Source organism: Spea bombifrons, chromosome 4, assembly GCF_027358695.1.
Source record: "Spea bombifrons isolate aSpeBom1 chromosome 4, aSpeBom1.2.pri, whole genome shotgun sequence".
NCBI lineage: Eukaryota > Metazoa > Chordata > Amphibia > Anura > Pelobatidae > Spea > Spea bombifrons.
The window spans coordinates 111802649-111830505 of NC_071090.1; the positions used below are offsets into that span (position 1 = coordinate 111802649).

At 51.8% G+C, this 27857-nt stretch overlaps 1 protein-coding gene and 1 long non-coding RNA gene across 3 annotated transcripts in view; both read left to right on the forward strand.

Annotated features, from left to right (window-relative positions):
- Positions 1 to 818: 818 nt before the first annotated feature.
- On the forward strand, positions 819 to 1789 carry LOC128490590 (uncharacterized). Its single transcript, XR_008353962.1, has 3 exons — positions 819 to 938; positions 1065 to 1104; positions 1610 to 1789. It is a non-coding gene; the product is annotated as an uncharacterized LOC128490590 (long non-coding RNA).
- Positions 1790 to 4992: 3203 nt separating this feature from the next.
- Positions 4993 to 27857, forward strand: part of LOC128492094 (calmodulin-binding transcription activator 1-like) — a 29981-nt gene continuing 7116 nt past the window's right edge. For both annotated transcript variants that reach the window (XM_053464534.1, XM_053464535.1), the window contains exons 1-11: positions 4993 to 5056; positions 11582 to 11683; positions 12131 to 12234; positions 22093 to 22160; positions 22348 to 22483; positions 22602 to 22673; positions 22991 to 23144; positions 23455 to 23595; positions 23783 to 25176; positions 27038 to 27164; positions 27257 to 27391. In XM_053464534.1, the coding sequence (XP_053320509.1) occupies positions 11653 to 11683; positions 12131 to 12234; positions 22093 to 22160; positions 22348 to 22483; positions 22602 to 22673; positions 22991 to 23144; positions 23455 to 23595; positions 23783 to 25176; positions 27038 to 27164; positions 27257 to 27391 (2362 nt within the window). In that variant the 5' untranslated portion in view covers positions 4993 to 5056; positions 11582 to 11652. The remainder of the gene's footprint in view (positions 5057 to 11581; positions 11684 to 12130; positions 12235 to 22092; positions 22161 to 22347; positions 22484 to 22601; positions 22674 to 22990; positions 23145 to 23454; positions 23596 to 23782; positions 25177 to 27037; positions 27165 to 27256; positions 27392 to 27857) is intronic.

Consider the following 27857-nt stretch of genomic DNA (forward strand, 5'->3'; position numbering starts at 1 on the left):
GCAGGCGGCCCGGTGGCAAATGAGTTTAAATACCCCGTTTGCCCAGGAGGCAGCGGATATCCGGCATTCCCTGCATATCGTGCCAGTTGGTGGGTGTTACTGCTGGTGGGACAGCAGGTTGTTACAGGGAGCTGCCCGGGCGGAGCTGGGCCTTTAATACATCTCTGCTCTGCCGCCGGATGATGTACAGATGACGAGTACCCGTCCCACTAATCCCAGCCACCACGCCACGTGTTCCCTGTCCGCATGCCATGTCACACGAAGCTCATGGCAATACTATGGCTGTGGATGCTTACTGAGAGGGTGGTAGATAAGTGGAGCAGTCTCCCAGCAGAAGTGGTAGAGGGTAATACAGTGAGGGAATTAAACATGCATGGGATAGGCGTATGGATCGTGTTTCTGGGGGTCTTACAGTGCTTGTGTTTCTGGGGGTCTCTTACAGCGCTCGTGTTTCTGGGGGTCTCTTACAGCGCTCGTGTTTCTGGGGGTCTCTTACAGCGCTTGTGTTTCTGGGGGTCTTACAGTGCTTGTGTTTCTGGGGGTCTCTTACAGCGCTCGTGTTTCTGGGGGTCTCTTACAGTGCTTGTGTTTCTGGGGGTCTCTTACAGCGCTCGTGTTTCTGGGGGTCTCTTACAGTGCTTGTGTTTCTGGGGGTCTCTTACAGCGCTCGTGTTTCTGGGGGTCTCTTACAGTGCTTGTGTTTCTGGGGGTCTCTTACAGCGCTCGTGTTTCTGGGGGTCTCTTACAGTGCTTGTGTTTCTGGGGGTCTCTTACAGCGCTCGTGTTTCTGGGGGTCTCTTACAGTGCTTGTGTTTCAGGCGGTCTCGCAGCGTGCACAGATTCCTGCCGGATCCCTTCCTCTCGCACCGAGCTTCTCACTCACCCCCAGAGGAGCGCTACGGCCCGGCGTTCTGGGACAGACTCATCAGGCAGCCGAGGTGCGGTGCGCCTGGTATCGTCTCTGCGACGTCTCATCCTCTCCCCGGCTGTCTCTCCCCCGTCTCATCCTCTCCCCCGCTGTCTCTCCCCCCCCGCTATAACGGCTGTAACCGTTTCCATTTCAGTGTTCCCGTTATGAGAGAAATAAATGAACCTTCAGGCCTGGTACGTTTAACCCGGACACAACACGGGGGTATAACCCACGGGGGCGACAGGGGAGGAAAGAGAGGGGGGCATAAGGTGAGGAGAGAGAGAGAGAGAGGGGCATCAGGGGAGGAAAGAGAGGGGCATCAGGGGAGGAGAGAGGGGGCATCAGGGGAGGAGAGAGAGAGAGATAGAGGGGCATCAGGGAAGGAAAGAGAGGGGGCATCAGGGGAGGAAAGAGAGAGAGGGGGGCATCAGGGGAGGAGAGCGATAGAGGGGCATCAGGGGAGGAAAGAGAGGGGGGCATCAGGTGAGGAGAGAGAGAGAGGGGCATCAGGGGAGGAAAGAGAGGGGGCATCAGGGGAATAGAGAGGGGCATCAGGGGAGGAGAGAGGGGCACTGGAGAGGAAAAGGGTTCAGAGAGGGGCACCAAGACATTTATTAACAAGCCGTTAAAGGAAAGCTCCGAGCCGGGAAGGTTTCTTAGGACTTTTTCCTTTCTTGTTCCTTTATTTTTCCTCCCCAGATGTGCAGTTACCCCGCGTGCAGGTCAGACACAGACTGGGGCAGTTTACCTGCCCCCAGCTTAGACATCCTTCCCTCCCCTTCTGAATTATGCGGAAGACGAAAGAGAAGGAATAAAAGTCGTGGCGGCAGCGAGAGAAGAGTGCTGTCCGTCTGTCACCATCTCCAGGAGCTGAGGAGCAAGCAGAGCCGCATCGAGCAGTCAGTAGCTGCTCCCTTACATCATATGACATCATAACATACACTTCTTAGCCCCTCCCACCACGTCACGGCCGCATCACAAACAGTAATTAGACCGCAACCCTATGGACCTCCTGTGCCTCCCCCTCCTTTTTTTTTTTACAGATGGGGGGACATCTGTAAAAAAAAAAAAAGGAGGGGGAGGCACAGGGAGGTGCGGTAAGCAGGTCAATGAGAGGGCCAAGTGAATGGCTGGGGTGAAACAAGAAGCGGGGGTCTCGTGGGGAAGGGATAGCGCTGGCAGAGTCCGTGGCACCAGAGCATTTTCTAGGGCGGTTTGGCCGCTGGTTGCCCTCCGTGTTGCCCCCCGCGCTCTGTGTGTGTACAGCCCGTGTTACATGTATGTAATTAGCTGAGGGAAGAGGAGCCCGTAATGTTTCCATGGAGTCTCGGCACAAGGGGCCACAGCTAACATGGCTGTCCTCAAAGCCCCCCAGCCTGACTACGCCCGTAACCCGCCGCCCGCGTGATAACCAACTTACCGCACCGCAGGGCTAAGGCTGCAGGTGGGGCGGTTATGAGAAGCCGGAGCCCGGAGCGGAGATACGTAGTCCGCACATAGACAGCTGCCAGACGGAGGTGGCCACAGCCAGCGGAGGAGACCACAGCGTGAGCTTCCTCTACAGCTCTCCCACCTGCAGCACGGAGCGGGTAAGGACTCCACCCCCCATCACCTGTGTACTAACGCTTTACCACAACCGCTCCTACAGGTGTGGTCCCCCCCATCCTCCCTCCCTCTCTCCCCCCCATCCTCCCTCCCTCCCACCCCATCCTCCTCCCTCTCTCCCCCCCATCCTCCCTCCCTCTCTCCCCCCCATCCTCCCTCCCTCTCTCCCCCCCATCTCCCTCCCTCTCCCCCCCATCCTCCCTCCCTCCCATCCTCCCTCCCTCTCTCCCCCCATCCTCCCTCCTCTCTCCCCCCCATCCTCCCTTTCTCTCTCCCCCCATCCTCCCTTTCTCTCTCCCCCCCATCCTCCCTTTCTCTCCCCCCATCCTCCCTTTCTCTCCCCCCATCCTCCCTTTCTCTCCCCCCATCCTCCCTTTCTCTCCCCCCATCCTCCCTTTCTCTCCCCCCCCATCCTCCCTTTCTCTCCCCCCCATCCTCCTTTCTCTCCCCCCCATCCTCCCTTTCTCTCCCCCCCATCCTCCCTTTCTCTCCCCCCCCATCCTCCCTTTCTCTCCCCCCCCATCCTCCCTTTCTCTCCCCCCCATCCTCCCTTTCTCTCCCCCCCCATCCTCCCTTTCTCTCCCCCCCCATCCTCCCTTTCTCTCCCCCCCCATCCTCCCTTTCTCTCCCCCCCCATCCTCCCTTTCTCTCCCCCCCCATCCTCCCTTTCTCTCCCCCCCCATCCTCCTTTCTCTCCCCCCCATCCTCCCTTTCTCTCCCCCGGGCGACAGTGCAGATGCTCGGCACCGATATATATTTCTCTGCTGCGTGCAGGAGGTGTTTCCGTGGCTGCGCCGTGCCGAGGGATCTCCGTCCTGCAGCTTCGCGAGCCCCGCAGCAGACCGGGAGGAGGACAGGGAGACGGACGCTCCTTGGCCCTTCGAGTTCCTGCAGGAGGAATAGTCCGGGGGCCCCAGTCCGCTCCCCCTCCGTGAGGTACGCGGCTCACACGTTCACGCAAGTTCCACGCAGACTGTAAACACGTTAATAAATGCCTCCTCTCACCCCACTCTGATAGCGGATGCTTTTCAGTTATTATGCTGCATTAGCCTCTACCGCTTCTGCCAGGAAGCTGTTCCACCTATCCACCTCCCTCCTAGTAAACTTTACATAGAGGGTGGTGAATAGGTGGAACAGCCTCCCAGCAGAAGTGACGAATCCAGTGAGGGAAATTTAACGCCAGTGGGATAGGCACATGGCTGCTGAATCTAAGACGAGACCAACGACTGATTGATACACGCTGCGCACTAGGGCAGGGTTTCAATGATCACTAAGAGTATTCGCCCTGCAGAAGCCCCGCCCCCGCGGAGCAATAAACACATCACAGGCTGAGTGCAAGGAATTGAAGATGCGACTAAACGCTTGTCACAGACCGGGGGGCTCACGTTACAACCGCCACTCCCCCTCCCCCGTCAGGTCCGCGGCTGCTGGGAGTTACGGTCTGAGAGTTACCGTCCGCGGCTGCTGGGAGTTACCGTCCGCGGCTGCTGGGAGTTACCGTCCGCGGCTGCTGGGAGTTACGTCTGAGAGTTACCGTCCGCGGCTGCTGGGAGTTACGGTCCTGGGAGTTATCGTCCGCGGCTGCTGGGAGTTACGGTCTGGGAGTTACCGTCCGCGGCTGCTGGGAGTTACGGTCTGGGAGTTACCGTCCGCGGCTGCTGAGAGTTACCGTCCACGGCTGCTGGGAGTTACGGTCTGGGAGTTACCGTCCACGGCTGCTGGGAGTTACGGTCTGGGAGTTACCGTCCGCGGCTGCTGGGAGTTACGGTCTGGGAGTTACCGTCCGCAGCTGCTGGGAGTTACGGTCTGGGAGTTACCGTCCGCGGCTGCTGGGAGTTACGGTCTGGGAGTTACCGTCCGCGGCTGCTGAGAGTTACCGTCCACGGCTGCTGGGAGTTACGGTCTGGGAGTTACCGTCCACGGCTGCTGGAGTTACCGTTCACGGCTGCTGGGAGTTACCGTTCACGGCTGCTGGGAGTTACGGTCTGGGAGTTACCGTCCACGGCTGCTGGGAGTTACGGTCTGGGAGTTACCGTCCGCGGCTGCTGGGAGTTACCGTCCGCGGCTGCTGGGAGTTACGGTCTGAGAGTTAAAGTCCGCGGCTGCTGGGAGTTACCGTCCGCGGCTGCTGGGAGTTACGGTCTGGGAGTTACCGTCCGCGGCTGCTGGGAGTTACGGTCTGGGAGTTACCGTCCGCGGCTGCTGGGAGTTACGGTCTGGGAGTTACCGTCCACGGCTGCTGGGAGTTACCGTCCGCGGCTGCTGGGAGTTACGGTCTGGGAGTTACCGTCCGCGGCTGCTGGGAGTTACCGTCCGCGGCTGCTGGGAGTTACGGTCCGCGTGGACTCCCAATAACCCTTAGTGTGCCCGGCTGTGGCTGAGCGCGAGACACATGCCGCTGCTCTACCCCACTTCCGGTTTCGCCGTGCGGGCTGACGCCACTCTAGGCAGCCCCCGCACGCTGTGCGCGCTGACGTCACCTGCCGGAGGTGTGAGGAGGGGGGCTCGGTGATAAGATGGCGGCAGGAGGGTCCTGGGGAGGTGAGTGGGTGCGGGGTACAGAACGGGTATATTGACAGAGCGGTGCCGTGTATATAGGATGGGTGTTGTGTTCCTCGTGTATACAGTGCTGTGTATGCCGGCCGAATAGGTTTTGTGTGTACAGTGCTGTCTACATGTTACATGGGTGCACTGTGTGTAAAGTGCTGTCTACAGGCTGGGTTGGTGCAGTGCTGTGTATACCGACTGGGTAGGTTCTATGTGGGTACAGTGCTGTGTATACCTGCTGGATAGGCTCTATGTGGTACAGTACTGTGTACACCTGCTGGATAGGCTCTATGTGGTACAGTACTGTGTACACCTGGGTAGGTTCTATGTGGGTACAGTGCTGTGTGTGTGTGTGTCTGTATGTACAGTGCTGTGTATACGGTATTTGGATTGGTGCTTACTATGTCACTGTATATGCAGGCTGGATGGGTGCCATGTGTACAGGCTCTGTGCGTGGGTACAGCGCTGGGCACATAGGCTGCATGTGCAGGTACAGCGCCTGGTACACAGACTGGATGGGTGCTGCGTGCGTGGGTACACAGGCTGGATGGGTGCTCTGTGCATGGGTACAGTGCCGGGTACGCAGGCTGGATGGGTGCTCCGTGTATGGGTACAGCGCCGGGTACACAGGCTGGATGGGTGGTGTGTGTGTGAGTACAGCACCGGGTACATGGGCTGGATGGGTGCTGCGTGTGTGGGTACAGCGCCAGGTACACCGGTTGGATGTGTGCATGGGTACAGGGCCGGGTACACAGGCTGGATGGGTGCTGTGTGGGTACAGCGCCGCGTACACAGGTCGTGTGTGTGGGTACAGCTCCGGGTACACTGGCTGGATGGGTGCTGTGTGTGTGTGTGGGTACAGCCCCGGGTACACGGGCTAGATGGGTACAGCCCCGGGTACACGGGCTAGATGGGTACTGTGTGTGTGGGTACAGCGCCGGGTACACAGGCTGGATGGGTGCTGTGTGTGTGGGTACAGCGCCGGGTACACAGGCTGGACAGGGGTTCCTTAACTGCCACCAGAAATGATTTGCCCAAAAATTCCCCTCCTGCTGTATCCGTGGCGACTGCACAGGCTCCGCCCCCTCAGTGCGATTCCATCGTCATCGGGAGTTTGAGAAATTTGTCTGCTTCTAGCTTTTTCCTCCCCATTAATAACAGAATAAAGAATAAACCCCGCCTCCATTACCCCCTTTTACTTCCTGTTGGGGGTCCATTTTTTGTTTGTTTAGCTCCTCCCCTGGCTGTTGCCAGGGAATACGGGAAGTAGTTGTGCGAACACTTCCTGGGCATGCTCAGGAACACACCCACAAGTATTTAATCCAATCACGTGTCTGTTAAACATGCGTGTGATTGGCTGCTGCTAGTCCTGCGGCTTGTAGTTGAGGTACACTTCCTGCTTCCAGTAGAGGCCGCAGGGGGAGGAGCCAGAGGACACAGAAGTCTCATTCTGTGCAGTGACACGCGAGGAGCATGCGCCCGGGGCCCTTAAAGCGATCAGAGGCCCCTATTGGTCTAGGAAACCTTTATATAAGAAACAGAACGTCCAGACAGGAAATCGATCGGACAAAGCTGCCTGCCGCCTGCGCTTCACTGTATAGAGGAGGCGGGGTCATCCCGGCAAACCCCACCCACCCAACTACCCTGTGCTCTAATATAGAAATATATAAATATAATTATTATTATTTATATATCGCCGTCATACTCCGCAGCGCTGTACAATGTGTGTTATTATTATTATTTATATATCGCCGTCATACTCCGCAGCGCTGTACAATGTGTGTTATTATTATTATTTATATATCGCCGTCATACTCCGCAGCGCTGTACAATGTGTTATTATTATTATTTATATATCGCTGTCATACTCCGCAGCGCTGTACAATGTGTGTTATTATTTATATATCGCCATCATACTCCGCAGCGCTGTACAATGTGTGTTATTATTATTTATATATCGCCGTCATACTCCGCAGTGCTGTACAATGTGTTATTATTATTTATATATCGCCGTCATACTCCGCAGCGCTGTACAATGTGTGTTATTATTTATATATCGCCGTCATACTCCGCAGCGCTGTACAATGTGTGTTATTATTATTATTTATATATCGCCGTCATACTCCGCAGCGCTGTACAATGTGTTATTATTATTATTTATATATCGCCGTCATACTCCGCAGCGCTGTACAATGTGTTATTATTATTATTTATATATCGCCGTCATACTCCGCAGTGCTGTACAATGTGTTATTATTATTTATATATCGCCGTCATACTCCGCAGCGCTGTACAATGTGTGTTATTATTATTTATATATCGCCGTCATACTCCGCAGCGCTGTACAATGTGTTATTATTATTTATATATCGCCGTCATACTCCGCAGCGCTGTACAATGTGTGTTATTATTATTTATATATCGCTGTCATACTCCGCAGCGCTGTACAATGTGTTATTATTATTATTTATATATCGCCGTCATACTCCGCAGCGCTGTACAATGTGTTATTATTATTATTTATATATCGCCATCATACTCCGCAGCGCTGTACAATGTGTTATTATTATTATTTATATATCGCCGTCATACTCCGCAGCGCTGTACAATGTGTGTTATTATTATTTATATATCACCGTCATACTCCGCAGCGCTGTACAATGTGTTATTATTATTTATATATCGCCGTCATACTCCGCAGTGCTGTACAATGTGTGTTATTATTATTTATATATCGCCGTCATACTCCGCAGCGCTGTACAATGTGTGTTATTATTATTTATATATCGCCGTCATACTCCGCAGCGCTGTACAATGTGTTATTATTATTATTTATATATCGCCGTCATACTCCGCAGCGCTGTACAATGTGTTATTATTATTTATATATCGCCGTCATACTCCGCAGCGCTGTACAATGTGTGTTATTATTATTTATATATCGCCGTCATACTCCGCAGCGCTGTACAATGTGTTATTATTATTTATATATCGCCGTCATACTCCGCAGTGCTGTACAATGTGTGTTATTATTATTATTTATATATCGCCGTCATACTCCGCAGCGCTGTACAATGTGTTATTATTATTATTTATATATCGCCGTCATACTCCGCAGCGCTGTACAATGTGTTATTATTATTTATATATCGCCGTCATACTCCGCAGCGCTGTACAATGTGTGTTATTATTATTTATATATCGCCATCATACTCCGCAGCGCTGTACAATGTGTTATTATTATTTATATATCGCCGTCATACTCCGCAGCGCTGTACAATGTGTTATTATTATTTATATATCGCCGTCATACTCTGCAGCGCTGTACAATGTGTGTTATTATTATTATTTATATATCGCCGTCATACTCTGCAGCGCTGTACAATGTGTGTTATTATTATTATTTATATATCGCCGTCATACTCCGCAGCGCTGTACAATGTGTTATTATTATTTATATATCGCCGTCATACTCCGCAGCGCTGTACAATGTGTGTTATTATTATTTATATATCGCCGTCATACTCCGCAGCGCTGTACAATGTGTGTTATTATTATTTATATATCGCCATCATACTCCGCAGCGCTGTACAATGTGTTATTATTATTTATATATCGCCGTCATACTCCGCAGCGCTGTACAATGTGTGTTATTATTTTTATATCGCCGTCATATTCCGCAGCGCTGTACAATGTGTGTTATTATTATTATTTATATATCGCCGTCATACTCCGCAGCGCTGTACAATGTGTGTTATTATTATTATTTATATATCGCCGTCATACTCTGCAGCGCTGTACAATGTGTGTTATTATTATTATTTATATATCGCCGTCATACTCCGCAGCGCTGTACAATGTGTGTTATTATTATTATTTATATATCGCCGTCATACTCCGCAGCGCTGTACAATGTGTTATTATTATTTATATATCGCCGTCATACTCCGCAGCGCTGTACAATGTGTTCTTATTTATATATCGCCGTCATACTCCGCAGCGCTGTACAATGTGTGTTATTATTATTATTTATATATCGCCGTCATACTCCGCAGCGCTGTACAATGTGTTATTATTATTTATATATCACCGTCATACTCCGCAGCGCTGTACAATGTGTGTTATTATTATTTATATATCGCCGTCATACTCCGCAGCGCTGTACAATGTGTGTTATTATTATTTATATATCGCCGTCATACTCCGCAGCGCTGTACAATGTGTTATTATTATTTATATATCGCCGTCATACTCCGCAGCGCTGTACAATGTGTTATTATTATTTATATATCACCGTCATACTCCGCAGCGCTGTACAATGTGTTATTATTATTATTTATATATCGCCGTCATACTCCGCAGCGCTGTACAATGTGTTATTATTATTTATATATCACCGTCATACTCCGCAGCGCTGTACAATGTGTTATTATTATTATTTATATATCGCCGTCATACTCCGCAGCGCTGTACAATGTGTTATTATTATTTATATATCGCCGTCATACTCTGCAGCGCTGTACAATGTGTGTTATTATTATTATTTATATATCGCCGTCATACTCCGCAGCGCTGTACAATGTGTTATTATTATTTATATATCACCGTCATACTCCGCAGCGCTGTACAATGTGTGTTATTATTATTTATATATCGCCGTCATACTCCGCAGCGCTGTACAATGTGTTATTATTATTTATATATCGCCGTCATACTCCGCAGCGCTGTACAATGTGTTATTATTATTTATATATCACCGTCATACTCCGCAGCGCTGTACAATGTGTTATTATTATTATTTATATATCGCCGTCATACTCCGCAGCGCTGTACAATGTGTTATTATTATTTATATATCACCGTCATACTCCGCAGCGCTGTACAATGTGTTATTATTATTTATATATCGCCGTCATACTCCGCAGCGCTGTACAATGTGTGTTATTATTATTATTTATATATCGCCGTCATACTCCGCAGCGCTGTACAATGTGTTATTATTATTTATATATCGCCGTCATACTCCGCAGCGCTGTACAATGTGTTATTATTATTTATATATCGCCGTCATACTCCGCAGCGCTGTACAATGTGTGTTATTATTATTATTTATATATCGCCGTCATACTCCGCAGCGCTGTACAATGTGTTATTATTATTTATATATCGCCGTCATACTCCGCAGCGCTGTACAATGTGTTATTATTATTATTATTTATATATCGCCGTCATACTCCGCAGTGCTGTACAATGTGTGTTATTATTATTATTTATATATCGCCGTCATACTCCGCGGCGCTGTACAATGTGTGTTATTATTATAATTTCTATATCGCCGTCATACTCCGCAGCGCTGTACAATGTGTGTTATTATTATTTATATATCGCCGTCATACTCCGCAGCGCTGTACAATGTATTATTATTATTATTTATATATCGCCGTCATACTCCGCAGTGCTGTACAATGTGTGTTATTATTATTTATATATCGCCGTCATACTCCGCAGCGCTGTACAATGTGTTATTATTATTATTTATATATCGCCGTCATACTCCGCAGCGCTGTACAATGTGTGTTATTATTATTTATATATCGCCGTCATACTCCGCAGCGCTGTACAATGTGTGTTATTATTATTTATATATCGCCGTCATACTCCGCAGTGCTGTACAATGTGTTATTATTATTTATATATCGCCGTCATACTCCGCAGCGCTGTACAATGTGTGTTATTATTATTTATATATCGCCGTCATACTCCGCAGCGCTGTACAATGTGTTATTATTATTATTTATATATCGCCGTCATACTCCGCAGCGCTGTACAATGTGTGTTATTATTATTTATATATCGCCGTCATACTCCGCAGCGCTGTACAATGTGTTATTATTATTATTTATATATCGCCGTCATACTCCTCAGCGCTGTACAATGTGTGTTATTATTATTTATATATCACCGTCATACTCCGCAGCGCTGTACAATGTGTTATTATTATTTATATATCACCGTCATACTCCGCAGCGCTGTACAATGTGTGTTATTATTATTTATATATCGCCGTCATACTCCGCAGTGCTGTACAATGTGTGTTATTATTATTTATATATCGCCGTCATACTCCGCAGCGCTGTACAATGTGTTATTATTATTATTTATATATCGCCGTCATACTCCGCAGCGCCGTACAATGTGTTATTATTATTTATATATCGCCGTCATACTCCGCAGCGCTGTACAATGTGTGCACATGATAATGGGAGTTTTGCTCATCATCAGGCTGGACTGATGGGGGGCAGCGCTTGCGCATGCTTCGGGGTATTGGAGCTGCGTGTTGAGCTGCGTGTTGTTTGCGTTGCGCTTTCTGTGATTGGTATCCCGCTAATCATCGTTTACTAATGACTTTCTCTCCCGTCTTCTCCCTCTCTCTCCGCTCTCGCCCCGCTCCCCCCTCTCTCTCCGCTCTCGCCCCGCTCCCCTCCCTCTCCGCACTCGCCCCGCTCCGCCATGTTCCAGGTCGCCGTGGTTCCAGACAGGCTTCGGTGTAACGCGTCTCCTCGCCTCCCAGAGATGTTAAGCCGTTTACAATGAATACTAAAGAGTGTGCGGAGGTCTCAGGTGAGTAAGGGGTTAAGTGAGGGGCGCGCCATCGTATTCCGCAGTGCAGTACAATTATCTTTACTAGAATGTTAGCGAGGGCCGGGTTTGGACTGACGAGGTCCTGTCACGTTTGGGTGACTTTCCCGGCTCTGTCACCGCACTGAGCGGATGCTTTATGGCAATGCTAATGAAGTCCGTTCCCTATAGACTTAGTCAGAGAGTCCTGCCGGGGGATTAAGACTTAGTCATTCTATTGCCCCCCCCCAGTGCCGTATATGATAAGAAGTCGGGGGGCGGGGTTAGTAGATCGGGGGTCAGATAACAGAGAATCATACAAACTTCCGAAAGCTTTATATTCCGGGGCAAAAACTCCAGCTGGTGTAAAAAGGAGAAGCGAGCGATGTTCCCGGGACGCGTCGTTAAATGCCGCCGTTTCTAACGCTCCCCTCCCTTTCCTTCCCCCAGAAAACACTCACCAGATCAAAGTGTTCCTCCCCAAGAAGCTGCTGGAATGTTTACCCAAGTGCCCCGTCCTGCCCAAAGAGAGGCATCGCTGGAACACCAACGAGGTGCGGACACCTAAAACATGGCTGCCGTCCGGCCCCCGGGGGGTCTCCAGAACCGCTCCCCCGATACTCCGAGATCTGCCCCCCGATACTCCGAGATCTCACCAGAACCTCCTCCCTTCTTCTGCTACGAGTTCTCCTCTGTATACCCCCCGCACCCTGCTTCCTTTTTCCTCCCCTTTTTTTTTTTATTGCCTGCTTACCTTTAAGTCATCAGTAATACAGTAAATGCCCCCGAGTGCCTTCTCCTGACCGCCCAGGGGCCCCAATTCTTTATTCTGCACTGGGGGGTTACATCCCAAGTGCATTATTTTACATTTATGAACATTAAACTGCAGCCGCCGCGCTCTCCCCCATTCCTCTAACATTAAACTGCAGCCGCCGCGCTCTCCCCCATTCCTCTAACATTAAACTGCAGCCGCCGCGCTCTCCCCCATTCTTCTAACATTAAACTGCAGCCGGCGCGCTCTCCCTCATTCCTCTAACATTAAACTCCAGCCGCCGCGCTCTCCCCCATTCCTCTAACATTAAACTGCAGCTGCCGCGCTCTCCCCCATTCCTCTAACATTAAACTGCAGCCCCCGTGCTCTCCCCCATTCCTCTAACATTAAACTGCAGCCGCCGCGCTCTCCCCCATTCTTCTAACGTTAAACTGCAGCCGCCGCGCTCTCCCCCATTCCTCTAACATTAAACTGCAGCCGCCGCGCTCTCCCCCATTCTCCGCACATTAAACTGCAGCCGCCGCGCTCTCCCCATTCTCCTAACATTAAACTGCAGCCGCCGCGCTCTCCCCCATTCCTCTAACATTAAACTGCAGCCGCCCCGCTCTCCCCCATTCTTCTAACATTAAACTGCAGCTGCCGCGCTCTCCCCCATTCTTCTAACATTAAACTGCAGCCGCCGTGCTCTCCCCCATTCTTCTAACAATAAACTGCAGCCGCCACGCTCTCCCCCATTCTTCTAACATTAAACTGCAGCCGCCGCGCTCTCCCCCATTCCTCTAACATTAAACTGCAGCCGCCGCGCTCTCCCCCATTCCTCTAACATTAAACTGCAGCCGCCGCGCTCTCCCCCATTCCTCTAACATTAAACTGCAGCTGCCGCGCTCTCCCCCATTCCTCTAACATTAAACTGCAGCCGCCGCGCTCTCCCCCATTCCTCTAACATTAAACTGCAGCCGCCGCGCTCTCCCCCATTCTTCTAACATTAAACTGCAGCCGCCGCGCTCTCCCCCATTCCTCTAACATTAAACTGCAGCCCCCGCGCTCTCCCCCATTCCTCTAACATTAAACTGCAGCCGCCGCGCTCTCCCCCATTCCTCTAACATTAAACTGCAGCCGCCCCGCTCTCCCCCATTCTTCTAACATTAAACTGCAGCTGCCGCGCTCTCCCCCATTCTCCTAACATTAAACTGCAGCCGCCGCGCTCTCCCCCATTCCTCTAACATTAAACTGCAGCCGCCCCGCTCTCCCCCATTCTTCTAACATTAAACTGCAGCTGCCGCGCTCTCCCCATTCTTCTAACATTAAACTGCAGCCGCCGTGCTCTCCCCCATTCTTCTAACAATAAACTGCAGCCGCCGTGCTGTCCCCCATTCTTCTAACATTAAACTGCAGCCGCCGCGCTCTCCCCCATTCCTCTAACATTAAACTGCAGCCCCCGCGCTCTCCCCCATTCCTCTAACTTTAAACTGCAGCCGCCGCGCTCTCCCCCATTCCTCTAACATTAAACTGCAGCCGCCGCGCTCTCCCCTATTCCTCTAACATTAAACTGCAGCCGCCGCGCTCTCCCCCATTCCTCTAACATTAAACTGCAGCCGCAGCGCTCTCCCCCATTCCTCTAACATTAAACTGCAGCCGCCGCGCTCTCCCCCATTCCTCTAACATTAAACTGCAGCCGCCGCGCTCTCCCCCATTCCTCTAACATTAAACTGCAGCCGCCGCGCTCTCCCCCATTCTTCTAACATTAAACTGCAGCCGCCGCGCTCTCCCCCATTCCTCTAACATTAAACTGCAGCCGCCGCGCTCTCCCCCATTCCTCTAACATTAAACTGCAGCCGCCGCGCTCTCCCCCATTCCTCTAACATTAAACTGCAGCCGCCGCGCTCTCCCCCATTCCTCTAACATTAAACTGCAGCCGCCGCGCTCTCCCCCATTCCTCTAACATTAAACTGCAGCCGCCGCGCTCTCCCCATTCCTCTAACATTAAACTGCAGCCGCCGCGCTCTCCCCATTCTCCTAACATTAAACTGCAGCCGCCGCGCTCTCCCCCATTCCTCTAACATTAAACTGCAGCCGCCGCCCTCTCCCCCATTCCTCTAACATTAAACTGCAGCCGCCGCGCTCTCCCCCATTCCTCTAACATTAAACTGCAGCCGCCGCGCTCTCCCCCATTCCTCTAACATTAAACTGCAGCCGCCGCGCCCTCCCCCATTCCTCTAACATTAAACTGCAGCCGCCGCGCTCTCCCCCATTCTTCTAACATTAAACTGCAGCCCCCGCGCTCTCCCCCATTCCTCTAACATTAAACTGCAGCCGCCGCGCTCTCCCCCATTCCTCTAACATTAAACTGCAGCCGCCGCGCTCTCCCCATTCTCCTAACATTAAACTGCAGCCGCCGCGCTCTCCCCCATTCCTCTAACATTAAACTGCAGCCGCCCCGCTCTCCCCCATTCTTCTAACATTAAACTGCAGCTGCCGCGCTCTCCCCCATTTTTCTAACATTAAACTGCAGCTGCCGCGCTCTCCCCCATTCTTCGAACATTAAACTGCAGCCGCCGTGCTCTCGCCCATTCTTCTAACATTAAACTGCAGCCGCCACGCTCTCCCCCATTCTTCTAACATTAAACTGCAGCCGCCGCGCTCTCCCCCATTCCTCTAACATTAAACTGCAGCCCCCGCGCTCTCCCCCATTCCTCTAACATTAAACTGCAGCCGCCGCGCTCTCCCCCATTCCTCTAACATTAAACTACAGCCGCCGCGCTCTCCCCATTCTCCTAACATTAAACTGCAGCCGCTGCGCTCTCCCCCATTCCTCTAACATTAAACTGCAGCCGCCCCGCTCTCCCCCATTCTTCTAACATTAAACTGCAGCCGCCGCGCTCTCCCCCATTCTTCTAACATTAAACTGCAGCCGCCGCGCTCTCCCCCATTCTTCTAACATTAAACTGCAGCCGCCGCGCTCTCCCCATTCTCCTAACATTAAACTGCAGCCGCTGCGCTCTCCCCCATTCCTCTAACATTAAACTGCAGCCGCCCCGCTCTCCCCCATTCTTCTAACATTAAACTGCAGCTGCCGCGCTCTCCCCCATTCTTCTAACATTAAACTGCAGCCGCCGTGCTGTCCCCCATTCTTCTAACATTAAACTGCAGCCGCCGCGCTCTCCCCCATTCTTCTAACATTAAACTGCAGCCGCCGCGCTCTCCCCCATTCCTCTAACATTAAACTGCAGCCGCCGCGCTCTCCCGCATTCTTCTAACATTAAACTGCAGCTGCCGCGCTCTCCCCTATTCCTCTAACATTAAACTGCAGCCGCCGCGCTCTCCCCCATTCTTCTAACATTAAACTGCAGCCGCCGCGCTCTCCCCCATTCTTCTAACATTAAACTGCAGCCGCCGCGCTCTCCCCCATTCTTCTAACATTAAACTGCAGCCGCTGCGCTCTCCCCCATTCCTCTAACATTAAACTGCAGCCTCCGCGCTCTCCCCCATTCCTCTAACATTAAACTGCAGCCGCCGCGCTCTCCCCCATTCTTCTAACATTAAACTGCAGCCACCGCGCTCTCCCCATTCTTCTAACATTAAACTGCAGCCACTGCGCTCTCCCCCATTCCTCTAACATTAAACTGCAGGTGCCGCACTCTCCCCCATTCTTCTAACATTAAACTTTAGCCACCGCGCTCTCCCCCATTCCTCTAACATTAAACTGCAGCCGCCGCGCTCTCCCCCATTCTCCTAACATTAAACTGGAGCCGCCGCGCTCTCCCCCATTCCTCTAACATTAAACTGCAGCCGCCGAGCTCTCCCCCATTCCTCTAACATTAAACTGCAGCCGCCGCGCTCTCCCCCATTCTTCTAACATTAAACTATAGCCGCCGCGCTCTCCCCCGTTCTTCTAACATTAAACTGCAGCCGCCGCGCTCTCCCCCATTCCTCTAACATTAAACTGCAGCTGCCGCGCTCTCCCCCATTCTTCTAACATTAAACTGCAGCCGCCGCGCTCTCCCCCATTCCTCTAACATTAAACTGCAGCCGCCGCGCTCTCCCCATTCTCCTAACATTAAACTGCAGCCGCCGCGCTCTCCCCCATTCCTCTAACATTAAACTGCAGCCGCCCCGTTCTCCCCCATTCTTCTAACATTAAACTGCAGCTGCCGCGCTCTCCCCCATTTTTCTAACATTAAACTGCAGCCGCCGCGCTCTCCCCCATTCCTCTAACATTAAACTGCAGCCCCCGCGCTCTCCCCCATTCCTCTAACATTAAACTGCAGCCGCCGCGCTCTCCCCCATTCCTCTAACATTAAACTGCAGCCGCCGCGCTCTCCCCCATTCCTCTAACATTAAACTACAGCCGCCGCGCTCTCCCCATTCTCCTAACATTAAACTGCAGCCGCTGCGCTCTCCCCCATTCCTCTAACATTAAACTGCAGCCGCCCCGCTCTCCCCCATTCTTCTAACATTAAACTGCAGCTGCCGCGCTCTCCCCCATTCTTCTAACATTAAACTGCAGCCGCCGTGCTCTCCCCCATTCTTCTAACATTAAACTGCAGCCGCCGCGCTCTCCCCCATTCTTCTAACATTAAACTGCAGCCGCCGCGCTCTCCCCCATTCCTCTAACATTAAACTGCAGCCGCCGCGCTCTCCCGCATTCTTCTAACATTAAACTGCAGCCGCCGCGCTCTCCCCTATTCCTCTAACATTAAACTGCAGCCGCCGCGCTCTCCCCCATTCTTCTAACATTAAACTGCAGCCACCGCGCTCTCCCCCATTCTTCTAACATTAAACTGCAGCCGCTGCGCTCTCCCCCATTCCTCTAACATTAAACTGCAGCCTCCGCGCTCTCCCCCATTCCTCTAACATTAAACTGCAGCCGCCGCGCTCTCCCCCATTCTTCTAACATTAAACTGCAGCCACCGCGCTCTCCCCCATTCTTCTAACATTAAACTGCAGCCACTGCGCTCTCCCCCATTCCTCTAACATTAAACTGCAGGTGCCGCACTCTCCCCCATTCTTCTAACATTAAACTTTAGCCGCCGCGCTCTCCCCCATTCCTCTAACATTAAACTGCAGCCGCCGCGCTCTCCCCCATTCTCCTAACATTAAACGGGAGCCGCCGCGCTCTCCCCCATTCCTCTAACATTAAACTGCAGCCGCCGCGCTCTCCCCCATTCCTCTAACATTAAACTGCAGCCGCCGCGCTCTCCCCCATTCTTCTAACATTAAACTGTAGCCGCCGCGCTCTCCCCCGTTCTTCTAACATTAAACTGCATCCGCCGCGCTCTCCCCCATTCCTCTAACATTAAACTGCAGCTGCCGCGCTCTCCCCCATTCTTCTAACATTAAACTGCAGCCGCCGCGCTCTCCCCCATTCCTCTAACATTAAACTGCAGCCCCCGCGCTCTCCCCCATTCCTCTAACATTAAACTGCAGCCGCCGCGCTCTCCCCCATTCCTCTAACATTAAACTGCAGCCGCCGCGCTCTCCCCCATTCTCCTAACATTAAACGGGAGCCGCCGCGCTCTCCCCCATTCCTCTAACATTAAACTGCAGCCGCCGCGCTCTCCCCCATTCCTCTAACATTAAACTGCAGCCGCCGCGCTCTCCCCCATTCTTCTAACATTAAACTGTAGCCGCCGCGCTCTCCCCCGTTCTTCTAACATTAAACCGCAGCCGCCGCGCTCTCCCCCATTCCTCTAACATTAAACTGCAGCTGCCGCGCTCTCCCCATTCTCCTAACATTAAACTGCAGCCGCCGCGCTCTCCCCCATTCCTCTAACATTAAACTGCAGCCGCCCCGCTCTCCCCCATTCTTCTAACATTAAACTGCAGCTGCCGCGCTCTCCCCCATTCTTCTAACATTAAACTGCAGCCGCCGTGCTCTCCCCGATTCTTCTAACATTAAACTGCAGCCGCCACGCTCTCCCCCATTCTTCTAACATTAAACTGCAGCCGCCGCGCTCTCCCCCATTCCTCTAACATTAAACTGCAGCCCCCGCGCTCTCCCCCATTCCTCTAACATTAAACTGCAGCCTCCGCGCTCTCCCGCATTCTTCTAACATTAAACTGCAGCCGCCGCGCTCTCCCCTATTCCTCTAACATTAAACTGCAGCCGCCGCGCTCTCCCCCATTCTTCTAACATTAAACTGCAGCCACCGCGCTCTCCCCCATTCTTCTAACATTAAACTGCAGCCGCTGCGCTCTCCCCCATTCCTCTAACATTAAACTGCAGCCTCCGCGCTCTCCCCCATTCCTCTAACATTAAACTGCAGCCGCCGCGCTCTCCCCCATTCTTCTAACATTAAACTGCAGCCACCGCGCTCTCCCCCATTCTTCTAACATTAAACTGCAGCCACTGCGCTCTCCCCCATTCCTCTAACATTAAACTGCAGGTGCCGCACTCTCCCCCATTCTTCTAACATTAAACTTTAGCCGCCGCGCTCTCCCCCATTCCTCTAACATTAAACTGCAGCCGCCGCGCTCTCCCCCATTCTCCTAACATTAAACGGGAGCCGCCGCGCTCTCCCCCATTCCTCTAACATTAAACTGCAGCCGCCGCGCTCTCCCCCATTCCTCTAACATTAAACTGCAGCCGCCGCGCTCTCCCCCATTCTTCTAACATTAAACTGTAGCCGCCGCGCTCTCCCCCGTTCTTCTAACATTAAACTGCATCCGCCGCGCTCTCCCCCATTCCTCTAACATTAAACTGCAGCTGCCGCGCTCTCCCCCATTCTTCTAACATTAAACTGCAGCCGCCGCGCTCTCCCCCATTCCTCTAACATTAAACTGCAGCCCCCGCGCTCTCCCCCATTCCTCTAACATTAAACTGCAGCCGCCGCGCTCTCCCCCATTCCTCTAACATTAAACTGCAGCCGCCGCGCTCTCCCCCATTCTCCTAACATTAAACGGGAGCCGCCGCGCTCTCCCCCATTCCTCTAACATTAAACTGCAGCCGCCGCGCTCTCCCCCATTCCTCTAACATTAAACTGCAGCCGCCGCGCTCTCCCCCATTCTTCTAACATTAAACTGTAGCCGCCGCGCTCTCCCCCGTTCTTCTAACATTAAACCGCAGCCGCCGCGCTCTCCCCCATTCCTCTAACATTAAACTGCAGCTGCCGCGCTCTCCCCATTCTCCTAACATTAAACTGCAGCCGCCGCGCTCTCCCCCATTCCTCTAACATTAAACTGCAGCCGCCCCGCTCTCCCCCATTCTTCTAACATTAAACTGCAGCTGCCGCGCTCTCCCCCATTTTTCTAACATTAAACTGCAGCTGCCGCGCTCTCCCCCATTCTTCTAACATTAAACTGCAGCCGCCGTGCTCTCCCCGATTCTTCTAACATTAAACTGCAGCCGCCACGCTCTCCCCCATTCTTCTAACATTAAACTGCAGCCGCCGCGCTCTCCCCCATTCCTCTAACATTAAACTGCAGCCCCCGCGCTCTCCCCCATTCCTCTAACATTAAACTGCAGCCGCCGCGCTCTCCCCCATTCCTCTAACATTAAACTGCAGCCGCCGCGCTCTCCCCCATTCCTCTAACATTAAACTACAGGCGCCGCGCTCTCCCCATTCTCCTAACATTAAACTGCAGCCGCTGCGCTCTCCCCCATTCCTCTAACATTAAACTGCAGCCGCCCCGCTCTCCCCCATTCTTCTAACATTAAACTGCAGCTGCCGCGCTCTCCCCATTCTTCTAACATTAAACTGCAGCCGCCGTGCTCTCCCCCATTCTTCTAACATTAAACTGCAGCCGCCGCGCTCTCCCCCATTCTTCTAACATTAAACTGCAGCCGCCGCGCTCTCCCCCATTCCTCTAACATTAAACTGCAGCCGCCGCGCTCTCCCGCATTCTTCTAACATTAAACTGCAGCCGCCGCGCTCTCCCCTATTCCTCTAACATTAAACTGCAGCCGCCGCGCTCTCCCCCATTCTTCTAACATTAAACTGCAGCCACCGCGCTCTCCCCCATTCTTCTAACATTAAACTGCAGCCGCTGCGCTCTCCCCCATTTCTCTAACATTAAACTGCAGCCTCCGCGCTCTCCCCCATTCCTCTAACATTAAACTGCAGCCGCCGCGCTCTCCCCCATTCTTCTAACATTAAACTGCAGCCACCGCGCTCTCCCCCATTCTTCTAACATTAAACTGCAGCCACTGCGCTCTCCCCCATTCCTCTAACATTAAACTGCAGGTGCCGCACTCTCCCCCATTCTTCTAACATTAAACTTTAGCCGCCGCGCTCTCCCCCATTCCTCTAACATTAAACTGCAGCCGCCGCGCTCTCCCCCATTCTCCTAACATTAAACGGGAGCCGCCGCGCTCTCCCCCATTCCTCTAACATTAAACTGCAGCCGCCGCGCTCTCCCCCATTCCTCTAACATTAAACTGCAGCCGCCGCGCTCTCCCCCATTCTTCTAACATTAAACTATAGCCGCCGCGCTCTCCCCCGTTCTTTTAACATTAAATTGCAGCCGCCGCGCTCTCCCCCATTCCTCTAACATTAAACTGCAGCTGCCGCGCTCTCCCCCATTCTTCTAACATTAAACTGCAGCCGCCGCGCTCTCCCCCATTCCTCTTACATTAAACTGCAGCCCCCGCACTCTCCCCCATTCCTCTAACATTAAACTGCAGCCGCCGCGCTCTCCCCCATTCCTCTAACATTAAACTGCAGCCGCCGCGCTCTCCCCCATTCTCCTAACATTAAACGGGAGCCGCCGCGCTCTCCCCCATTCCTCTAACATTAAACTGCAGCCGCCGCGCTCTCCCCCATTCCTCTAACATTAAACTGCAGCCGCCGCGCTCTCCCCCATTCTTCTAACATTAAACTGTAGCCGCCGCGCTCTCCCCCGTTCTTCTAACATTAAACTGCTGCCGCCGCGCTCTCCCCCATTCCTCTAACATTAAACTGCAGCTGCCGCGCTCTCCCCCATTCTTCTAACATTAAACTGCAGCCGCCGCGCTCTCCCCCATTCCTCTAACATTAAACTGCAGCCCCCGCGCTCTCCCCCATTCCTCTAACATTAAACTGCAGCCGCCGCGCTCTCCCCCATTCCTCTAACATTAAACTGCAGCCGCCGCGCTCTCCCCATTCTCCTAACATTAAACTGCTGCCGCCGCGCTCTCCACCATTCCTCTAACATTAAACTGCAGCCGCCGCGCTCTCCCCCATTCTCCTAACATTAAACTGCAGCCGCCGCACTCTCCCCCATTCTCCTAACATTAAACTGCAGCCGCCGCGCTCTCCCCCATTCTTCTAACATTAAACTGCAGCCGCCACGCTCTCCCCCATTCTCCTAACATTAAACTGCAGCCGCGGCACTCTCCCCCATTCTCCTAACATTAAACTGCAGCCGCCGCGCTCTCCCCCATTCTTCTAACATTAAACTGCAGCCGCCGCGCTCTCCCCCATTCTCCTAACATTAAACTGCAGCCGCCGCGCTCTCCCCCATTCTCCTAACATTAAACTGCAGCCGCCGCGCTCTCCCCCATTCTTCTAACATTAAACTGCAGCCCCCGCGCTCTCCCCCATTCCTCTAACATTAAACTGCAGCCGCCACGCTCTCCCCCATTCCTCTAACGTGACCCGGTGGATTATACTCCGCCCCGCCGTGCAGCGCAGCCTCAGGTAATCCCCGTTCTCTCCTGCAGGAAATCGCCTCTTACCTGATCACGTTCGAGAAACACGAGGAATGGCTGTCTTCTGCCCCCAAAACCAGGTACCGGGGTCACAAATCATACGTGCTGCTTGCGTGTTACGGGATCCCTGTCCGATTCTCTGTCTGTCCGCCTCTCTGTCTGTCCGCCTCTCTGTCTGTCCGCCTCTCTGTCTGTCCGCCTCTCTGCCTGTCCGTCTGTCCGCGGCCCTTTTTTCCGGTCCCTGACCGTCTCCCGTTTGTCTCCCAGACCCCAGAACGGCTCCATCATTCTGTACAACCGCAAAAAGGTGAAGTACCGGAAGGACGGATACTGCTGGAAGAAGAGGAAAGACGGCAAGACCACTCGGGAGGACCACATGAAGCTGAAGGTCCAAGGAATGGAGGTGAGAGCGCGGGGCGGGGGACACGGACGCGCCCGTGAGACGTGTGCCTTGTAATCTAATGACAGCGATGGGTTAAAGGGCCGCTGGCGCCGGTAACGCGGCCTCTCTTTATTTCCAGTGTCTGTACGGCTGTTACGTGCATTCTTCCATCGTTCCCACCTTCCACCGCCGCTGCTACTGGCTTCTGCAGGTGAGTTGCGGGGGCCACGGTCATTTAACCTGCGGCCCCCGAACCGGTCTGACCGGGCCTTGCGTTCCTCTTCTCTTTCTTGGCATCCGTTGGTGGGGGGGTAAATGAGGAGCTCCGGGAGGGGGATGGAGAAAGTTCTCCTCTAGACTGTGGCGGAGTTGTGCTGAGCCTGCAGTTTGCCAACTGACCACAAGATGTCAGCACTGAGCTGTCTAGTGTGCGCCGTCTCTGGGGGAGAGGGGCATTTACCCAACCAGGAGGGCAGGCAGGGAGGTTTGAGGGGCAACTGTGAACGAGGCCCTTGTGTTTTGTTTCAGAACCCGGACATTGTGCTCGTCCATTACCTGAATGTTCCGGCCATCGAGGATTGTGGGAAAATCTGTGGCCCCATCCTGTGCTCCACCAACAGCGACCGCAAGGAGTGGATGAAGTGGAGCAAAGAGGATCTCATCAACCAGCTGAGACCAATGTGTATGGGCAGGGGGGAGAGGAGGGCAGGGGGTAGAGGGTGGGGAGAGGAGGGCAGGGGGTAGAGGGTGGGGAGAGGAGGGCAGGGGGTAGAGGGTGGGGAGAGGAGGGCAGGGGGTAGAGGCGGGGGAGAGGAGGGCAGGTCGTAGAGGCGGAGGAGATGGGATGCGTCTGGGAGAAGAGGGCAGGGGTAGGGGAGGTGGTGGGGGGAGGAGGGCAGGAGGTAGAGGTGGCAGGGAATGCTGGAGGGTATTGGGCAGGGGTGATGTGGGGCATGGATTCAGGATTCATTAACCCTTTCTTTTTCTTTCAGTTCACGGCATTAAATGGTCCTGCAGTAACGGGAACGGGACCAGCGAGTTCTCCATAGAGCAGCTCGTGCAGCAGATTCTGGACACGCACCAGGCGAAGCCTCCTCCGCGAACGCACGCCTGTCTCTGCAGTACCAACCTGGGTCAGTAACACCCCCCCCTGACCTGGGTTTGGGGGTCACCTCTGCCCTCTCGCCCCCACCTGGGTGTGGGGGTCACCTCTCGCCCCCACCTGGGTTCGGGGGTCACCTCTGCCCTCTCGCCCCAGTACTTTTTGTACAGCTCTACGGAATGTGTTGGCGGTGTATGAATTTTTCCCTAATGTTTCAGGGTCTTCCGGCGGCGTCCCCCACAAATGCAGCAGCACCAAGCACCGCATCATCTCTCCGAAGGTGGAGCCGCGGCTCTGCTCGTTTCCCGCTCTCACCGAGGTCCAGAATATCTCTTCCTCCTCTGCGGAGCCGGACCATGGGAAGGAACGCCGAGGGGGCCACAAAGGTAGCCGCACCCCCACAGGAAGTGACCCCGGCTCCTCGCGCTCCTTCCCCGATCTCCCGGACTCCACGCAGGCGTCTCCTCCGCTTGCCCTCACCAACGGCTTCTACGCGGAGCGGGAGCTCACGGGCGTTACCATAACAACCACCCCGGGGGTTCCCGGCATCAGCGCGGTGCTGGTAATGACTGGCATTCCCGAGAAGCCCCTGGCGCTGACCCCCAGCCAACACCTGATGCCGGCGGAGGCAGGAAGTCAGCCGACGGCTGTGCCGGTTGGCATTTCCCTCCTGCCCTCTCCTGTCGAGGGTTTGCTGCTTTCCTCGTCTCAGAGCTTAGAGGTGACCATGGAGGCGGCAGCCGGCGGCACGGGGGCATTCGATCCGGACTCCTTCCTCAACAGCCCCAAGGAGGGGCAGACCTACGGAGGCGCGGCAGGAAGGAGGGAGTTTAAGACCGAGGCGGCGGAAGGTGGGACCGCGGAGCTGGTTCCGCATGCAGGTGGAGCGGCAGAGTCGGGAGAGCTGGCACCGTGCGCCGAGGAGGAAAAGCCGAGCACGTCACGACCGGGAGACGACGAGGTGAAGGAAGAAGGCGGCCCAGGATCCGAGGTGGACATGGACACCAGGGAAGAGGCGGCTGCCGGGGAGCCGCAGGCCGAGGTGGTATCTACAGCCAACGCGCAGGAGGAAGCGGAGACTCCGGCCACCCACATGAGCGACCTCTACTCCATCATCCAGAGCGACCTGAGCTCCTCCGCCATGCGGAGCGACCTGAGCTCCTCCGTCATGCAGAGCGACCTGAGCTCCTCCGCCATGCAGAGCGACCTGAGCTCCTCCGTCATGCAGAGCGACCTGAGCTCCTCCGTCATGCAGAGCGACCTGAGCTCCTCCGTCATGCGCAGCGACCTGAGCTCCTCCGTCATGCAGAGCGACCTGAGCTCCTCGTCGGGGGCTTCCAGCGTCCACATGGAGCTCTCCACCGAAAACTTCAACATCTCCTTCGACAGCCACTTCCCGGACCTGATCTCCGACCTGATGACGGAGGAGAGCGCGCCAACCGCCTACGAGCCGTACGGAGAGCCGCAGGCCCGCTCCTCGCCGGCCGACGCGGGGTATCTGCAGCAGCCCGTCCAGCCAATGGGAGCGCCCGCCACGTTCACCGACGCCGGGGACGCCTCTGTTCCGCTCGTCGGAATCACTGACTTCTCCCCTGAGTGGTCCTACCCTGAGGTGAGGCATTCTGGGTAATTCCCTGATAGTAGGGCAACAATCGTCTGATGAGAACGGCTACAAACAGAAATACTTTTTCTGTGGCTGTTTTTGTAGTTTTCATTGTCGTAGTTATTACCTGTCATTCAATATTAAGATTAAATAATATATTTAACTGTCCAATCTGACTAAGAGACCTCTGAGGTCTTGAAAGCAGGAGTCCAGACCCTTGCGTTGGGGTTTCTTTGTCACTAGGTGGCAGCACTGCAAAAAAAAGCAATTGATCCGGCTGCATCGTCCTCGCTGTAATCACCCGGGACGGGCAGATCTTCAGATATAATAATATGGAAGCGGCCGTCTTCCTGCTCGCGGGATCTGCTGGATTATTCCTCCCCATTAGGTTGTTCCTCCCTTATTACTAATCTATTGATTGGTTCAGGACAGGAAATTGATTGCCAGTGATCTCGGGTAATTTTATTAAGAACATTTAGTGGCATCGAGGAGACTCCCAAGTATCTCGCGTTGGGATTTTGTTTTTTGTGATTTTTTTTTTATTATTATTATTATTATTTTTTTATTTACATAAACGTTTTGTTTTTGTAATCTATTTTTTTATATATAATTTTTTTTTCAATATTTTTATTGTTGGGATTTTTTTAACTTTTTAATTTTTGTATTTTTTTGTGTGATTTTTCATGTTTACATGATTTATTTATTTTTTACATTAAATTTTTTTTTTTATGTCAGACGTCACTTTCGTGCTAAATATGAGTTTGTTCATGCTCCTCTTTTTTTTCCTTTTTTTTTTTTTTTTTACTATTGTACTTTTTTTATTCGTTTTATCAGGAATATTTTTTATTATACAGAAAAGTTCCTTTTCCTGACGTGTTTCTCTATTATATAAAGTATTTATTATACTTGTACACTAATATAATATTATATTACACTAATATATTTTGACACCAATATAATATTATTATTACACTAATATAATATCATTATTTGTATTATATCAATATATTATTATTATTACATCAATATAATATTATTTTTATTATACCATTATATTATTATTATTATTACACTAATATATTATTATTACTACACTACTATATTATTATTATTACACCAATATAATGTCATTTGTATTATATCAATATATTATTATTACACCAATATAATATTATTTTTATTATACCAATATATTATTATTATTACACTAATATATTATTATTACTACACTACTATATTATTATTATTACACCAATATAATGTCATTTGTATTATATCAATATATTATTATTATTACACCAATATAATATTATTTTTATTATACCAATATATTATTATTATTACACTAATATATTATTATTACACCAATGTAATATTATTATACAAATATGTTATTATTATTATTACACCAATATAATATTATTTTTATTATACCAATATATTATTATTATTACACTAATATATTATTATTACACAAATGTAATATTATACATATATATTATTATTATTATTATTATTATTACTACACTAATATATTTATTATTACACCAATGTAATATTATTATACCAATATAGTATTATTATTATTACTACACTAATATATTATTATTACACCAGTGTAATATTATTATACCAATATAATATTATTATTATTATTATTATTATTATTATACTAATATAATATTATTATTATTATTACACCAGTGTAATATTGTTATTATACCAATATAATATTATTATTATTATTACACTAATATTATTATTATTATTATTATTACACTAATATAATATGTTTTTTTGTTTTTTTTTTTGTTAAAAGCCTCCGGGGAGGGGCAGTAATTTTTACTAAAGTGTCTTTTCCTCCCCACAGGGCGGCGTCAAGATCCTGATTACGGGGCCCTGGGTGGAGGACACGGACTCCTATTCCTGCGTGTTTGATCATGTGACCGTACCGGCCTCTCTCATCCAATCAGGAGTCCTCCGCTGTTATTGCCCAGGTGAGGACGCGGTCCGTGTCGGCCGTGTGTTTCGCTGCTCGCGTGGCGTGTTTGTGGCGTGTCCGCTTAACGGTGGTGCGTGTCCGTTGCAGCACACGAGGCCGGGCTGGTCACGCTGCAGGTCGTCCAGCACCAGCAGATCATCTCGCACTCCGTGATCTTCGAGTACCGAGCCCGGAACTTCCTGTCTCTGCCCAGCACCCAACTGGACTGGCTGTCCCTGGACGGTAAGAGGCGGGGCCCCGGGGGGATGGATTTAACCCTTTACGGGGTACATTGTTGGCAGGTCGGATGGGATGCGCAGCTCAGGGTTTGTTGGGTTGGGGGGATGCTCTCTGGACCACGTTCGTCCCCCGATCTCTGGAGCGTGATTTAACCGGGCGCAGTGGGTCGGGGACTCTATGTCTGCCCCACCCAGGGGCAATTATTAGAGGCAATGAGGGACGGTTTCCAAGAGGCTTCTTCCCGGCCGTGTCTCCTGAGCTTAATGCAACCGCTCCACAGAGACCGCTTCTCAGGCTCTGCTTACGTATGGCGTGACTGCGCATGTGACTGCGGGTTTCGCCAAGCCCACCAGCCCAAAATCCCGGCCATCGAGGACCTCAAGGTCCCCGTCACTCCCAGGAGATGTTTGGGGGTCCTTCATCTCCATCGAGGCCTCCCTGAACCTTCAGCGTTCCCACAAGTCTTGCT